At 39.4% G+C, this 16,958-nt stretch overlaps 4 protein-coding genes across 7 annotated transcripts in view; 2 read left to right on the forward strand and 2 right to left on the reverse strand.

Moving 5' to 3' along the window:
• LOC144650580 (NLR family CARD domain-containing protein 4-like) overlaps positions 1-16,958 on the reverse strand; it is a 220,886-nt gene that overhangs the window by 104,383 nt on the left and 99,545 nt on the right. For 2 of the 4 annotated variants that reach the window (XM_078510283.1, XM_078510284.1), the window contains exon 7: positions 5,263-6,740. The exons of the other annotated variants lie outside the window; for them this stretch is intronic. In XM_078510283.1, coding sequence (XP_078366409.1) covers positions 6,252-6,740 — 489 coding nt within the window. In that variant the 3' untranslated portion in view covers positions 5,263-6,251. Of the gene's footprint in view, positions 1-5,262; positions 6,741-16,958 lie in introns of those variants that run through there. 4 annotated transcript variants of the gene reach the window in all.
• The window catches only part of LOC144650626 (uncharacterized), a 72,438-nt gene that overhangs the window by 28,092 nt on the left and 27,388 nt on the right, over positions 1-16,958 (forward strand). The gene's annotated exons all lie outside the window — the stretch shown is intronic.
• Positions 8,137-9,886, forward strand: LOC144650612 (52 kDa repressor of the inhibitor of the protein kinase-like). The gene has a single exon (XM_078510336.1). It carries the CDS (start codon positions 8,490-8,492, stop codon positions 9,795-9,797), a length of 1,308 nt encoding a protein of 435 aa, XP_078366462.1. The 5' UTR covers positions 8,137-8,489; the 3' UTR covers positions 9,798-9,886.
• LOC144650639 (uncharacterized) lies at positions 9,899-16,899 on the reverse strand. The gene is made up of 2 exons (XM_078510365.1): positions 15,168-16,899; positions 9,899-15,121 (listed from the first exon to the last, which is right to left on the reverse strand). Exon 2 carries the CDS (start codon positions 13,812-13,814, stop codon positions 13,140-13,142), a length of 675 nt encoding a protein of 224 aa, XP_078366491.1. The 5' UTR covers positions 13,815-15,121; positions 15,168-16,899; the 3' UTR covers positions 9,899-13,139.

Here is a 16,958-nt window from a genome sequence, read left to right on the forward strand (position 1 = left end):
CAATTTAGTTAATTTATTGGGTGTGAAAATCCATTCTCTTTTTTTAAACTTTATCCTTTCTTTGTACGCTCGTCCTGGCACCAGAGAAAAGACGACTTTTCTCAACAGCTTTTGTTTCCAAGCCTCGTAAGATGATGGTTTCATCAGTTACCACTCGCTACAACAAACATTTTTCTCATCTCTAAAAACAGATGGAAATGTTACAAGCAAAAGAGGCAGAGGAAACAAAGAGACTCCGTGAACAGATGCAAGCGGAAGCAAAGGCTCAACGAGATCAAATGGATAACATGATGAAGGCGAGCATGAAGCAGGCTGAAGCACAGGGCACCCAGGCTCATGCTTTCACAACTTGGTCAAAATGGCGGCGTTTAACATCATTATTCACTTTATTTTATTTTATTTTTATTTATTTTTTATTTTTATTTATTTTTTATTTTTATTTATTTTTATTTTTATTTATTTATTTATTTATTTATTTTTTTTCATTGTGGCTTACCTGTAAACTAGCTGGTGCGTTCCCGCAGATTTTGCTAACCATATCTGCGGGACGCATCGAAACCATAGCTAAGTGTAATGACCACATTAAACATTGTATTGTATTGTATTGTATTGTAAAATAGTCCATTTTACAGTTGTCTGCTCAGTGACCTGGCCTTTGAAGGGTTTGTCTGAAACTTTATACAGGACGTAACATGTCGATAATTTCGATAGTCGATAAAATTCGATCGTTGTCGATCTAATTCAATACTAATCAATCGACAGATATCGGAAGTCGATAAAAGTCGATCAAACAATTTCTTGTGATTATCGACTTGTTCGATTTTGATCGAATTTGATCGGAAATACAAAAAACGATGTATGGTGGGAGACAAGACTACAGTTGCCGCGCACACTTACTTGAATTTCATGGCCGAATGAAAAACGTGTCTGCATTTTGTCGATAAAATCGATAATCAGTTAAAAATCTTGTGATTATCGACTTTTATCGACAAATTAAACTTGTCGATTGACCGTTATCGACAAATATCGAGTACTATCGACTTATCGACTACGTTTTCGATAATCGACTTTGATCGACTTGTTACGTCCTGCTTTATAGGAAAAAATTTTATCGAACGAAAATATAATACACCGCTAGTAAAGCTCACATTTAACATCATATGTTGTTTGTGTTGTTTCGTGACTGGTCTAAAGCATTTAAACCCTATTTAACCGATATTTTTAATTTTAGTTTACTCTTACCTAAATTAATTCAAAGGTGAACACTTCTGACGCTTGATAAACACCGCTGTTCGATAAAAACAAGCCAAAATTGCTTTTGATTTGATCCACTCACTCCAAAACTTCGCATGGGCATAGTTCGAAGACCATTCTTTTACTGCAGCAAATTTTTGATTCGCCTGCCTTTCTCTGCATTTTAAGAATACGGGAGAAATAACCATGGTGTGCAAACTTTTAGCTTTCTCCAACACCTTGAACCAGAGAGAGTGGACGCATTTTTAATTAGCCTTGCCTTTCACGTGCAGCCTCACGCTATGATTGGGCGATAGTTGTCAGGGCGACGATACATTTTTTTCCCTAGGGGAGGGAGGCAAACGAGACCGTCGAGGGTGTTCTGCCTTACTCATGTACACAGGGTGATTTTGCCTCACATAAAATTATAGACTCACAAGTGTACCGAGAGGGAATTTTGCAAATCCCGTGCGAATTAAATTTGTAAGATATGTTCAATTTTTAAAATATTTCATTGAGACATTTACGATTATAATATGTTTAATTATATAGTTTACTGCTTATCTTTTGACTCTTTATTATATTAGCGAAGCCACTTTGAACGAACGTTCAGAGCTATTGCGCTTTGCTTTGTTACATTGTTGATGATGTTGCTGTCGTGGCTTGTTGTTTTGTAAAGTGCGACGAATTTAATTCGCACGGGATTTGCAAAATTCCCTCTCGGTACACTTGTGAGTCTATAATTTTATGTGAGGCAAAATCACCCTGTGTACATGTGGTCTGGAAGGGGGGTCCTGATCCCGCATTCCCGCTCCTTTCTTACGAAAATCCCGCATCCCGCTTTTTTTAAAATGGCTATCCCGAATCCCGTTTTTCTCTCCGCCCCAATAAAAAAATGGAAGATTAATTTCTGCAAAAGCTGGAAAAAGTAAGATGTTGGTTGGCGCTTTCGACTGATATTTTGAACTTACGCGTGGAAAAAAAAAACGAAAATAGCTTTTCATACATCAGTATGATGAAAGAGCACTAAAGAAGTTTACAGTGTCGACCGCGTCTTATCTGAAACGACTCCGCACCACGTGCTCGCCCGCTTGATTCGCGTTCGCTGCTTGAACGTCCATTTGTGTCGTGACGACTTCCCGATTTCCCGACAGAAAGGTTAAAAATCCCGCATCACATGCCTAAATTTCTGTTAATCCCACTTCCCGGAGAGCAGTCACATCCCGAATCCCGTCAAGATATCTTGCGTTTTCCCGAATCCCGCACTGTATTTTAGTCAAATCCCGGATCCCGAAAATACCCTTCCAGACCCTGTGTGGACAGCTAAGCTAATTTGCATCTGGGACTATGTGTATAATACCATGGGTAGGAAGATAATCCCTTCGATCGTGTGAAGCTCGTAAAATCCAAAGGTGGCCATCTCCTTATAAGGAAGGTAAAGGTGGCCCACCTGGGGGGTCTCCAAAGGAGACCATTCAGTCACACATGGAGTGGGTTTAGTGAACAAGGGTTAACCCGGAGAAGCTGGAGTCTCTCTTAATTAAAAATAAACCTTCATAAACGCAACATTGAGATGAAGAAATATTTAACCATTCAACTCTCTTACTCATGTACAATCAATTGTGACAGTATTGTTTCGGGGGTTAGGTGCACTTTAATAATTGTATTATATATACGAGTCGAAAACATAAAACAAAGAACTGCTCTTGCAAGCTTAAATTGGTCAAAAACCTGCATAAAAACTAACTCACCCTATGCGGAAATTTTTCTCATTTATTTTATTCCAAAAACTCGGCCGTAAAAGCCGATTTTTCGAAGCTCAAAATATTCACAACAACAATAAGTGAATAGATTTGAATATTCATATTGGTAAGTTGTGACCACACAAACAAACACATGCATAGAGTTCAATGCCTTTGTTTTCCCGTGCCTGCCGCACCGTTAAAAATGCCACTCGTTGCCTGTTTAGGCAACTTAAGACAACTCCAGCTAACTCAATAGCGAAAGCCTTCAAAAATAACGACAACGACCACAAAACTATCCGAAATTTACATTTTTTTTCCGCCGTTGAGCTGCGAACACCTCCAAAATAAACCAAACCTCATTTCCGGGTTGCCAAACTTTTTTTCGTCCATTCGCTGTTTTTACCGTTCCCATAATACATCTTGTTTACCCCCCAAAATTTTTAAAAGCATTGTTTTCAATTTCTCATGGGATTAACAATGACGTACAATCGTCCCAAGAGAAATTGAAAACAATGCTTATGCAAAAATTTTGGGGGGTAAACAAGATGTATTATAGGATCGTGAAAAAAGGGAATGTGGGGAAAGGCTCAAGTTTGTCGCCTTTTTCATACCTAACTAGGCGATTGAGAGTGCTTTTTGATCTTACAAGCTCAACACGAATTTAAAAAGCAATACCCATTGTTTGTTCGGTTTAGTGATTGGCCAAAAACCAAAATCTCCTAGCAACAGTAACAGTTTTTCCTACCCAGCGTTTTTATTATTTAACGTAACACCAAATGCAAATTAGTTTAGCATCCAGGTCTTCTCAGTTAAATAAAAGCCTGGTTACCCATGTGTTGCGATCGAACAACGAAAGTAGTAAACAAAGTAGTAAAGAAGACAACTTCACTGGTAAGATAGACGAACTCCACTTATCCTATGGCTCATTGGATTTTTTTGGATAATCTCCCATGATCTGGTTCGCAGAAAGTCTTCTGAACCGAATCTGTGTACAAAAAATAAACCATCGCAGGAATGCATGGGATTTCAGCCATTTTCATTTTCCAGATTGGCGAATAACATGGATTTGATCAAACTTTTAACAGTTATTGGACGAGGTTGAGCAAAATATCGTGATTTGTCAGCGGCGCCACTGACAAATCACGATATTTTGCGAGAACTGAGTTAAATAATTGTTTTATCATTTGATCACTGAATTTGTTTCGCACAAAGTACCTCTTCGGGAACTGCGTGGAAACCGCACAATTTGTTGCTGAATTAATACAGACGAAGGCGTAACTTCGATAATCCACGAGCCGGTCTTCATCCAATTCTCTTTCTTTTAGATATTGCCGAAATACAATAAGAGGAAATTGCATTGCCTTCTTTGTAGTTTCGCCATTTTTTTCGGGCCTATAGCAGACAAATCAAACCTCTCTTCTTCATCTCTGGGAAACGAGCTGCCATTTTTCTCGGAAGTGGACACAACTACGCATGAGCAGAATATTATTTGCAGCAAAATCACTGTCAGACGCTAATGCGCACGAGCAGACCATTATTTGTAGGCAGTTATTTGTAGATCACGTGGTGGGCTCTCGGCCAATGAAAAGGAAATGATAAAATTTATTGAACGGAGAAAAGAGCAGGGTGCGAGAACAGCGTAATGGGTATACGTTTAATCCACATCTTATATACTGTGCAGGAAAGTGTGACTTTGAAAATAGCGTGACACAAAATTTATGTGACCCACGAAATAGCGTGAGCCATGAAGGTTTAAGCTGGCTCAGGTGCACCCGGCAAAAAAACCCTTAGGTGGGATTTCCATTACCAGACAAGCTTTTACCTGGAATTCGCAAGAGAGGCGTTATAATTCGTCCCTGGAACAATTGGCGACGTTTCCTGGACGCAAAAATCAAGTTGCTAGATGTACAGAACAGGGACACGTGGTAGAAGACTGTTCATGGCCTAGCTTCTGAAAAGGAGAAAAGAGCGAACACACGCGGGTTGAGATTGGAAAAAGAGCATGTGCAGCGGATCTCCTGGCAGAGACCTGTCTAGATTTTCAAAAATCTTTGCACAGGGGAATTGATGTTGACCAGATAGAGAAGGTGAAGAAAACCTTTAAATGAAGAAAATTAGGTTATATATTACCGGGACTATTCATCAAATCCCAACTGCTCCCTCACCCCATACCTCCAGGGTACAAAGCTTAGAAGTGGTTCGCGACTACAGGGACATTTCAAGGACATATCAACAAACATGTGTTTAGTGAAAATGTTCACGAATAACAAGTTGCAACTGTACACTTCTTTCACTTATTTGCCTTTATTTATCCCTGGCAGGAGCAACGTTGATCCTTTGTGTTAGCCACTGGATCCAAAAATTGCTGATACATATTCTATCTATTCAAACTACATGCGGTCATGTTCTTAACATAACCCTCACCTTAATAATTCTACAGTTGAATATAACTTCGCACAACTAACAGAATTAAGTTTTTCTCACATGATTCACAGAACGAAACTTTTATTACTACCACATTTTGTTTTAGTGCACTGTGTGGTCTTCTATTAATAATATTTAGCTATGTAAAAAAAATCTCAGTACTTTAATGTACCTGACAACGAAACTTTTCTATTATGGGTTAGTATGCACCCCCACTAATAATGTGAAATACAAGTTGCAATGCAAAAGTAAAGCGATCTTGCAATTACATGACTGACGACGCCTTTGAAAAAATAGTGTTGCTCAAATAACTAGAACGTGAGATAGCTGAGCAAGTTAGTAATGTAAGTTGAATGTAAGACGGGTGCCAATAGGCTCGATTTCCAGCCGCTTTATCAAGACTCACACGGGCATTCTCAAATAAAAAAGAAAATAATTAGACTCAAGTTAATTCCGGTTTCTGTGCTTGGACTCAATCTGTGGTTTTGTCCCGAAATTGCTTATAAGCAGCTGATCACACCATAATGGCGTGATACATACCGAGTACTCCTGAGTGTTCACGCTGGTAAGTGTTTTTTAATTGGATAAAAAATCGGAAAATTACAAAGCTTTTAACGGAGACTTGCCAAAAGGGGCAATAGTTTCAACGACTGCATTGGGTTTTGAATTGGGATTTAAATAAATAAATTGCATTTTAACAAGAGTGGTCAGTCGTGTAACATAAAGAACGCTTCCGTGAAGTAGCTGAATGTTAATATTTTTCCCAGTCACAGCATCGGACTATAAATTTTAGTCACTACAATTTTACAGTCTTCACGTCTATCCGCAAACGTAATTGGCTTATCCACATCAGTCTTCATCACCAGAGGTAATTGGCTCGTCCTTGTTCTCGTCTTCATCTTCATCACCAGCAGTAATTGGCTTGTTCTCTTCCCCGTCTTCATCTTCATCACCAGAAGTAATTGGTTCGTCCTCATCTTCATCTTCATCACCAGAAGTAATTGGCTCGTCCTTGTTCTCGTCTTCATCTTCATTACCAGAAGTAATTGGCTTGTTCTCTTCCCCGTCTTCATCTTCATCACCAGAAGTAATTGGTTCGTCCTCATCTTCATCTTCATCACCAGAAGTAATTGGCTCGTCCTCGTCCCCTTCCTCATATTCATCACCAGTGATAATTTGCATGTCCTCGTCGTCTCCATCATCCTCTTTAGTAAATGTAATTGGCTCGTACTCATCATCCCAACCACCGTAAACGGATCTTTCATACCAATACCCCCCACCTTTTTTCAATTCCCGTTGTGTGCAGAGTCGGAAGTCACCGTGCCATTGATCTTTTGCCTGTCAGAGAAACAAGACGGGGTATAAAAACACACAAACACACACATAGCCACATTTTTGTGCACTAGGTGCACTGTCGTCATCTACCTACAATAAAATAAAGGCTATTACTAGATTTTCATCAATTCGCTATAGATAGATTACGTGCATACACGTAAAGACATACGACAAACACAAGCAACTTTAGGGTTCCTTTGCAGGATGATAAAAATGATTGCCCTTGCCGATAGCTGTTACATTTTTCAGCAGTTTACTTTTAAGCGTGACAACAGAAAATACCCTACTGTTTTGTTTAAATGTCAGTTTCTTCTTTTATGTCCTACCCATCAGACAACAGACAATGTTTTGTAGTCAGGTGTTCAACGATTAGCTTTATGTGGATCGCGGATTTTTTTTTATGTCGAGACTCGATTTCGTTTTTTTACATTTGTAAACCGGATGAAACTGAACGGTTTACAGGTCTTTACGAAAAAATAAATCTAAGCTGAAAGTGCAGAAAGTGTATAGTACTAATATCGCGTCACGATTTACGGCTTGTTGAACATAAAGGTTTTGTACCTATTATTTTTAAAGACCCATGACGGACCACTGTGCTTTGCACGCTTATGTTATTGTTTTCATCACGTACTTCGCTGCCTGAGATGATTATTAAAAAAAACGATTGTGAACACATTCTGCATTTATTTAGTCTTAGATCAAGTATATGTTGTTTCTGCCCTATAAAAAACCATCTGGATTGTATTACGTTTGTATGTGAAGGTCAAATTAAAAACCCGGGGGGTACTCCAAAAGTTTTATACGGGGAGGCTCCGCCACAAGTTCTAACCCCTTACTCTTTTATATACTATTTTTAACAGAAATTGTACCCCTTTCGTATACATTTAACTGAAATAAGGTACCCCTTTTATATACCTAAGAGACATGGCGTGGACTTAAAGTAGGACGTTTTCTTGTCATTTTTATGTAGCGCTTAATAAATAAAATGTGTCTGTTCGAAATATTTTAATTAAAGGCCCTTTTAAATAGCGAAATGACATATTTCCATACCCTTTCATATACTTAAACTCGTGAAATCCATAACCTTTTATATACCTGAATCCTGAAAAGGTACCCCTTTCGGGCAGAGCCTCCCCGTAAGTTTCTGTCATCGCTAGCTAACGCAGACGTTTATCAGTGTCACGCTGTGCGCAACAAAGGTCAAAGACAACGCAGTGGATTGCAAAATATATTTTATTCAACGCTAAAGTTTTGCAACAAGCGAAGGAGGCAAAATCAAACTTATTATTCTCATAAGTTGCGCTGACGGATTAAAAAAAATTAGATTTCCATGTAAATTTCAAAACGGCAGCCGCTACTCGAATGATCAAGGCTCAAAGCTGCACCACAACAGCAGGCCCGTAGGCTGGGGGGGTTCGGGGGGTTCGGACGAACCCCCCCACCGCCTGAAAAGGTCCGGTCTGAATGGTGTAGCATTAATGTACCGGTCTGAATGGTACAGCATTAAAGGTCCGGTCTGAATAGTACAGTATACTGAACGATTTAAATGCTGCACCTTACTACTCTATTTTAGCCGATGAGGTAACGTCCCACAACGAAGAGCATCTTGCTATCTGTGCCCGGTTCGTTGACGAAAAGAAAGATGCTAGAGAGGAGTTCTTAACATTTATTAAGCTGGAAAGGATAACTGGTGAGAAGATTGCAGAGAGCATCCTTGCGTTTCTCAAAGAGAACAATATACCAGCAACAAACATGCGTGGCCAAGGATACGACGGTGCAAGCAACATGTCATCTAGCACAGTAGGCGTACAAGCACGGATCAAGAAGGAGGCCCCGTTAGCCAGGTACGTTCACTGCAATGGACACTGCCTCAACCTCGTGATCAGTAAGTCGTGTGCTTTACCTCAGGTGCGTAATGTCCTAGACCGCCTGAAAAATTGCTGTCGCTTCTTTCTCAAAAGCCCTAAGAGAAGTGGTCTTCTTGAGCTCATTGTCAAGCACAACGTTGTTAACGAAACAAAGAGAAAACCTCTGTTGGATCTGTGCAAGACAAGATGGGCAGAACGGCACACTGCTTATCAGCATTTCTACCAAGCTTTTGTTTTCATTGCAGAAGCTCTCGAAATGATTGGATTCAAACGTCACCTTGATAAGTATGGTGACATGTATGCCGACTGGGACCCAGCAAACCGTAATGAAGCCCAACAAATTTTGGCAAGTATTACGTCCTTTGAGTTCATTGTCGTGTTTATGGCAGTGTACCAATATTTGTCGCACCTGGCTGGAATCACGGTTAAGCTACAGAGAGCAGCTCTTGACATCGTGGAGGCCCATGGCATGATCACAGAAGTTGCTAGTTTCTACCGAAAACAAAGGGAAGATTGTGACAAAACCTTTTCAGCTGTTTACACTCAAAGTGTTGCAATGGCAGAAAAGGTGGGCACTGCTGCCGAAATGCCTCGAATTACGTCGAGACAACAGCATCGTTCCAATACCGAGGCTCAAAATCCTAAAATTTATTTCCAACGAAACGTGGCAATTCCTCTCCTTGATCACATCATCATGTGCATCAATGAGCAGTTTTCACCTTCGGCGACCGTTGCCGCGTCACTGCTTGGTCTCGTACCAAGTGTTCTCTGTTCAAAGAATGTTAATCTTGAAGCAGCTGTTAACAAGTACAATGATGATCTCCCCTCCCCTGAAATGTTTGAAATGGAGCTTATGCGATGGAGAGGTCGATACCTGGCGATGGAACCGGAATTAAGGCCAGCTTCACCTGCAGTGGCAATCAAAGATTGTGATGATGACCTCTTTCCAAACATCAGCATTCTTCTAAAAATTGCCTGCACCATACCAGTAACATCATGCGAATGTGAACGAAGTGCAAGCACGTTGCGACGACTGAATAACTACATGCGAGCGTCAATGGGAAAAGAAAGGTTGTCCAACCTTGCGCTTCTGCACATTCACTACGATACCCCCGTGGAGCTAGACACGGTAGTCAACTGTTACGCCCACCTTCACCCCCGTCGACTACAACTGGAAAATCTTCTTCAGTAACGGTATTTTTTTTTAAATTAGTGGGACACTGGTAACTAATGGTCCGTTCTAAAAGAAAACGAACCTACCCGGGCAAAAACCAGCCTACGGGCCTGAACAGATGGGCGGATCGATAAAAAGCGATCCGGCGTTAAGTGTCCAAACGTACAAAAAAATACAGAGAAAAAAACAACTTGCCTCCAAAGTTGTCCAGATGTACACACAATCGAATTTCACCGAAAACGTATTCCATGTGTCATTGACTTCACCACAAAATCAGCGTTTACAGCTCAAACTTACAATCGCCCGACATCGGCAAAGAAAACATTGTTCAAAAATCAACATACTTAGCCGTAGAAACGTTGTACAACTCAGCAAAGCCACCGGGAGCTGCGCTGAAAAAGGCAAGATTCTCCCTTTCTCTCCAGAGTTTAGGATGAACGATCTTTCTCCTTCAATGATATCAGAACCTGGCCGATGGCCGTAACGATCTCAACAACATAGCGATTTTATAGTATACCGAAGTTCGGATATTTCGTAAACTAGAAAACCAAAATAATTTTTTGAATCGCTTGACATTTCTAAACAAACATCTAATACTCTTAAGAAGTTTCAGGGGATATTCTGTGAAAATTTCGCTGTTGTCTGTAAACAAGGTTACATTGTGAGGAGAAGGCTCGGCTACCAAATCAAGTCTGGTTTCCCAGCTCCCCAAGAAAGTGATCCCAAAAAAAATTTTTGCCCTCCGCCATCCCCATTACCCGCGTCAAAAGTGTAGTGACTGACAAACAAAGGAAAGAAAACACTTGTGTGACATTCTATGGCTAAGTAGTTCCATCTGCAAATTTTTGGAGAAATCGTTACACGATTGATAAAAGCACCAAACTTTGCAGAATGATTCTTTAAAGACTATTAAATAATTTTATCCGTGGCTCCACCTAAATTTTTTCCTGCAATTTGCAAAATTTGCTAAACATTTTGACCACGAACATACTCTCAAGCACCGCTTCCACGCCATTTTGAATTGATGCAATGAAAGTGGGACAGATGGAAATATTTCTCTACTCCGTAAGTAATTTGCAGTTTTATGCTTAAATGTTGCAAAAATATATATAAATTGAAGGCATTGCTTAAGGTCGCGGGGGACACCTTAGGCTCATCATTATGTATTTATTAAAAGCGTATGCACGACGTACAACGACTGACATCGACAACTTTACGAGATATTTATGACTGAATAAAAAAATCGGTCCGCGATGCGTACGTGTGGGGGCTTGATAATTTCAAATTTGATTCTTCTTTTTTGTGAATTCATTTAGTACATTTAATTACCTTAAGGCTGCTATTTATTGCGGCAAATAATCTTTGTGATTTTTTGCAAATTCATTCCTTGAAAATTTATGAGCAGCAGGTGATTCAAACATTTCTTTGATGCACATGATAACAGATAAACAGCAGAATGTCTATTACATTGATATACGATATTTTCGCCCTGACGTCATTAAGAATGTAAGAGTAGCGCAGTTGGGTAGGCATCTGACTGGGGAACGAGATGTCGCCAGAGGCCCGAGTTCGAATCCCAGAGGGGACAATTTTTTTCTTTTTTCCTTTTTTTTTCTTTTTTAACCAGTAGCACTAAAATGGTTTGTTTATTATATCGCTCCGTAGGTATGCATTGCAGAATAATTTACATATATCAGAACATATAGCCATATAGACTGATTCAAGTCTGGATTCAAGTACAAATGTATTAAATTCTGCTGTTTCTGCGGCTCTCAATATTGGCTTGCGTAAGCGTAAAAGCTCCTCTTGAATTGATGTGCAACCTGCACAGACTTCCAGCCAAACGAAATGTTGGCTAGTATGACTTCGTGAGCTGCTGTAATGACGAGCAACTACAGGAACAGCTGAAATCAAAGAAACTACACGAAACGTACGACACTCCAAAATCCAATATGGCCTACTCGACACGCACCGCCGACTCATCCCCAGGCTCTCTCGCAGAAGACCACGTGACACAAGCAAACCCACACACAAATAAATAAATAAATAAATAAATAAATAAATAAATCCCTCAGTCGATAACCATGTGTCGGCTTTGCCCCCACAAATATGGGCGCGTGCGCGTGATTTGAAAAATATCTCTGTTTCTTTGATATTTTAACCAATTAACAGGAGGTCTAAGAGTTAGCTTTCATTCAGATTTGAATATTTCTGCAACTCAAAATAATCACAATAATATTCGGCATAAACAATCGTGTCCTTTCTAAAAACGCATTGTTCTCACCATAAAAGCGTGCGTGAATAACTGAATATAATTACCATAATTACATCTCTGATCGTGTTTTGGTCGGGACACCTTCGGAAATTTCAAAGTTTGGACTTTTCCGACAATTTTGTGGCAGAGAATACAGCGCGGATACAGAACTTCATTACTTGTCACTGCAGATAGGTAAACTATGAATTCTGTAGTATGTCATAACAGAAGCGGAATTTTGAAAGAGCGGTTTTAGAAAGAGATAGAAGGCATTAAATTCAAATTTGCTCATTTAAGAGGCTCCGACTGAGAATATGAAGAATCGTTGGACAGGCTGGGGAAATCGAAAATCTTGAAACTTTGCCTGAATAACACCTTTGGGGAACTATGTTCGAAAATATTATTCTCATCTTCTAGGAATTTATGGTTTTCGAGAAATTAAGAAAAAACGAAAATAACGGTTTTAGCTCATTAAATATGCACAAAATATGCGTAAAAATGGCAAAGTTCTCGATATTCCTATAAGAGCAATTTTCAATGCTTTGAATCGAAATAAACTTAGAATAAAAGCTTGACCTTTCTTCTTTCAGGCAACATAAACTTTCAATTTTTTCCGGCTATTTTGAGGTTTCCTTCGCTTTTTAAAATATTGCTTTATCAAGCACTTCGGGAAAGGGCAAAAATTGAGAAACTTTGGAGGCCGAAAAAGCACCTTGATATGTCCGATATCGAGTCAAAATAAATACTGTGCAAAAGCTCGATGTCTCTTCTGTTATAATATCAAATAAAAAATCTGGGTACTCAAGATTCACACAAATGAGAAACGAAAGTTTAAGACCTCCTCGTGTCTAATTTGCATAAAGCTAATTTTTGAATTCGTCCTCCGCTAAGTGATTTGGTCCACTAAATTTACATTTGGGACCTATGATTTGCACAAAGAAAGCAAGTTTAAACTTAATTTGATTTTGTTGACGTCTTATTCCGATACACTGGTTATATAGACGCGAAGAAAGAAGAAAAAACAGTAAAATCATCGACTGAGCTCATTGTGTGACCTGCGTAACGTTCCCATGTCAACTTTCAGGAGTGGTTTTTGTTTCTTTTTTCTACCATTTTGCTAGTGGATGTCTCCTGACGTCGTCAGCCTCTTCGTCGGGCGATTCTTCCGGTACTTCTATTGGCTCAAAAACTCTGTTTAATAAAAACTTCCGTTTATTCACAGCTGCTTCCGCGGCTTCCTCAAAATCCATGTCATCGTCGTCCATGTAACGACGTAAAGTTGCCATGACCTCTTTGTGTATATGATCAGATTTGAGATGACAAATCCACTTTAGATAATGCAAATACAGGCCTCGTAACTTTTTTCTATATGAAGGTAATAGGAAATTGGAGGCCTTGGCCTCGGCCACGTTTTTAGACGACCCCTCTTCCTGGTATCGTTCTACTTGTTCATCATAATTTGAACTCAGATCATCGATAACTTCAAGCCGCAGCTTTTTCCAAGGTCTTTCTTCATTTTCTTCGTCACTATCGACGCTGGATTCATCATCATCACCATCATCCTCTTCCACATCTTCATCGTCCTCTTCTTGTTCGTCTTCGTTGTGGTCATATTCTTCTTCCTCCGTCTCCACATCATCAAAAATGTTTGGCGAATCTTTACCCATTGAATTCTGATTAGTGTTTTCCTCAAAGCGTTTCAAGCAACCTTTCTTCTCGTGGAGATTTCTGTTGTAACTTCGGCTAAATGATTTGTGACAAAATTGACAAAAATAACCCATACGCTAAGCACACTCGTCAATCGTCCGTCTAAAAATGAGCACGTTGGTTTGTTGCGATCTCACTTATAGATGTGAGTGACTCATTTTGAGCAAAGTTATTTTTACCGAGTTACTCATGCTCATTTGTTAGGAAAATTAACCATAAAGTGGATATAAAATCTACCGAAAATTGACATATCACATTACTTGCATCTCAGCGATGGAAAGAGTAAAGGCAGAAAGCGTTTCTTCAACGGCATCCTCACCCGATATACCCAACTTGGGAGAAGGTGACGACAACAGAGAACACGTGATTGAAAGCATACCAAGCGAATACCCTGTACGTATTGAACAAAAGGATCAGACTGATAAGACTACTAGACGAAACACCAAGTTAAATGCTAGAAAGGCTCAATCAACACTCAAGAGAAAGAAAGAGAAGATCACAAAGAAGAAAAGCTTAGGCAGCCAATTTCCGCTATTTTCCTCCAAAGAATAGAAGAGAGGCCCTGGGAACGAGGTTGGTGAAATCCAAGATGGCGGCTCTAATGACGTTCACAACGTTTCGTGTTTTCAATTGAGAACCTGGTTTCCTTGCTTACCACCGGCTCTTTTAACTGTAGACAACCTTGCATTTCTGTATGGCGTTTCGCTTTACATTCCCAGCCTTTTTTAAATAATATATAGATTTAGGCAAGCCTAAAGGCGGAGCTCCCCATTTATTTAATTTTCATTCTAGTGAATAAGCGGCCAAAGTACAAATGTTTATGGCGGTTTATAGGTTCAAGACAAATTTAAATAGCTCACGGTTAAACCGAATGTCAGCAGTACGACAAAAATAATAATCTTAAAGCGGGGCAAAATCATTACTCATGGCACGAAAAATTACTTTAGAGTACAGTAAATTATCTGCTTTCTAGCAATAGAAAATAGTTTCGCGATCCTGTAAAAGTTTCGCAGCAGTTTAGTAGACTCCACAATATCTATTACATTGATATAGGACATATTCAACGTGAATCGCTGAGTCTGTCGGATTAGCTCAATCGGTAAGGTGCCAGTCTGCGGATCGGAAGGTCGTGAGTTCAAATCCCAGAGGGACAAGTTTTTTTTTATTTTTTTTTTTTTTTTTACCCCGTAGCAATAAAATGCTTTGTTTATTATATCAACCCGATTTAGCTTTTCGATACTCCTTCATGTACGATGCTGGCTTTACAGATAGACACGAAAGTCATCGATCGATTATGGCTCTCAATGTCCACTTTTTTGGCGGTCGATTACTTTCTACACGTAATTTTCAGCCACATTTTGTTTCATTGCTTCTTGTTTTTCTTTTCAAACCTCTTTAAATTTTAAAGGCCGCCTTTATACGGCCACCTTTATACGGCCTTCTTGCTTCACTATTTCTACCATCAAACTATGGCGGCCATGTTGCGCGACTCCGTACGTATGTACGCCGTACGCGCCCGCGAACCATGCCGCTATCCATGTTGACCATGAAAACTCATTTCGATAGTGTTCCTTCTCTCATGAGTATGGTGCTCTGCTCTGCGGCCCTGCGGGCCGCTGTAGAGCTCCGCTAATACTTTATATGACGTGAGATCGGGCACTATTTTTAAAATTATTTTATACTAGTTGAGTGCTCTTACGCAAACCTGTTACACCGGTTCGCCTCCGTCTTTTTTTTTCTATCCTTACATATCCCCCTACATTTCCCTATGACGCGTTTCCTTTTCAAATTTAAAGCTCTTTTTTATTATTATTTTATATTCGTTGAGATCGGCCGCCATTTTGAATATTAAGTGCACCCTACGGTAACGCCCCATACTACTAATTATTCTCTTAACGGTGGTAGTAAAATAAAATAAACTTGTTCCATCTTTGGCCACAAAGATGGAACCACAAATTTGTTGGATACTAACGTGTTGAGTGGATATAACTGCAATGTGGAAAGTTAAAAATGATTTGTTTTGGCAAATCTTTGTAAAAGTTTGCTTTTTGTTTCGTAATTTATTTTCCGAGTTCAGAGGGTCATAGCAACTTTGATTAAAACAGCAGGAACCTTTCCAAAATAGCGGCATCGAACAACATTGGCTTGAAACTCTAAAAAACCAAAGGTTAAAAGATTTCACACTAAATCTTTACTACTTTGGTATTATTTTAGAACTTTTTCCTCATTTAGCCTTCACAAGATCGCATTTTATTCCAGAAACATTCAAGATTTTCAAAGAAAACACCCAATGTTTATTGATCGGACCAAAATCATAAAGCGTACTTTCAGCCAAACATTTACAATTATCCCCCTTCTTCTCTCCCGTTGTACTCGTTGGCATTTCTACCTATAGGTACCACTAGTTATTTTTCTTATTTGCTAATGCTGACCAAGTTCCCACGATCCTGATCCGTGAAGCCAAACGATCTTTTAAATCAGCATCCAGTGTTGCATCGAATTCCTGTTTAAACATTGAATTACTCGTTCCAAGAATGGGATATTGAAGCAAATAATTAATCAAATTTAAGAAGATCAATAGAGCTGGCTTAAGCTGAATGGGAATTCCCAGGGGAATTAATTTACCAATGACGTTAACCTTTACAAGCCAGGGCATGTCTGTATCGGTGGTTTCCTTCAGATTTCTAAAATCTTCTAGATGACACAGCTTGAAAATTACATAACCCTAAACAATGGAACATTTCACACTTAACATGCTAGGTTAAAACCAAAGGATTTGACAAGTTTCCATTTGTAGCAGATTTAAAGCTTCTAAAACATTGCGTGATTCTGGCCGATCGTGTGAAAGTGAGGTGAAAGCTGCAACGCAAGCACATTCCACGGCACAAACCATTGCAGGGCTCGAGACTAACGGTAGCCAACTAGCCAAAGGCTAGTAAAAATGCAGTTTTGGCTAGTAGGTTTTGGTCTCTCACTAGCCAAAATGGCTAGTGAAAAAATCATGCATTAGTGGCAAGAAACCTCATTTATTAAAATCGTCTCTCAGAGAATATAACTAACAAGTTAACTGTTGACATTATAGAATGTGAAGCTTTAAACAATCTAGTTGACAAAAACGCATGTAGATGTACAATTTTTATAGTGAAGAACATAAGCCCAATTTTGTAAAAAAAAACATGAGGAATTAAGGAACATATTACGGCTCAAGGTTTAAACAT

This window comes from Oculina patagonica, chromosome 4 (genome assembly GCF_052425735.1).
Source record: "Oculina patagonica isolate OP01 chromosome 4, crgOcupat, whole genome shotgun sequence".
Classification (NCBI taxonomy): domain Eukaryota; kingdom Metazoa; phylum Cnidaria; class Anthozoa; order Scleractinia; family Oculinidae; genus Oculina; species Oculina patagonica.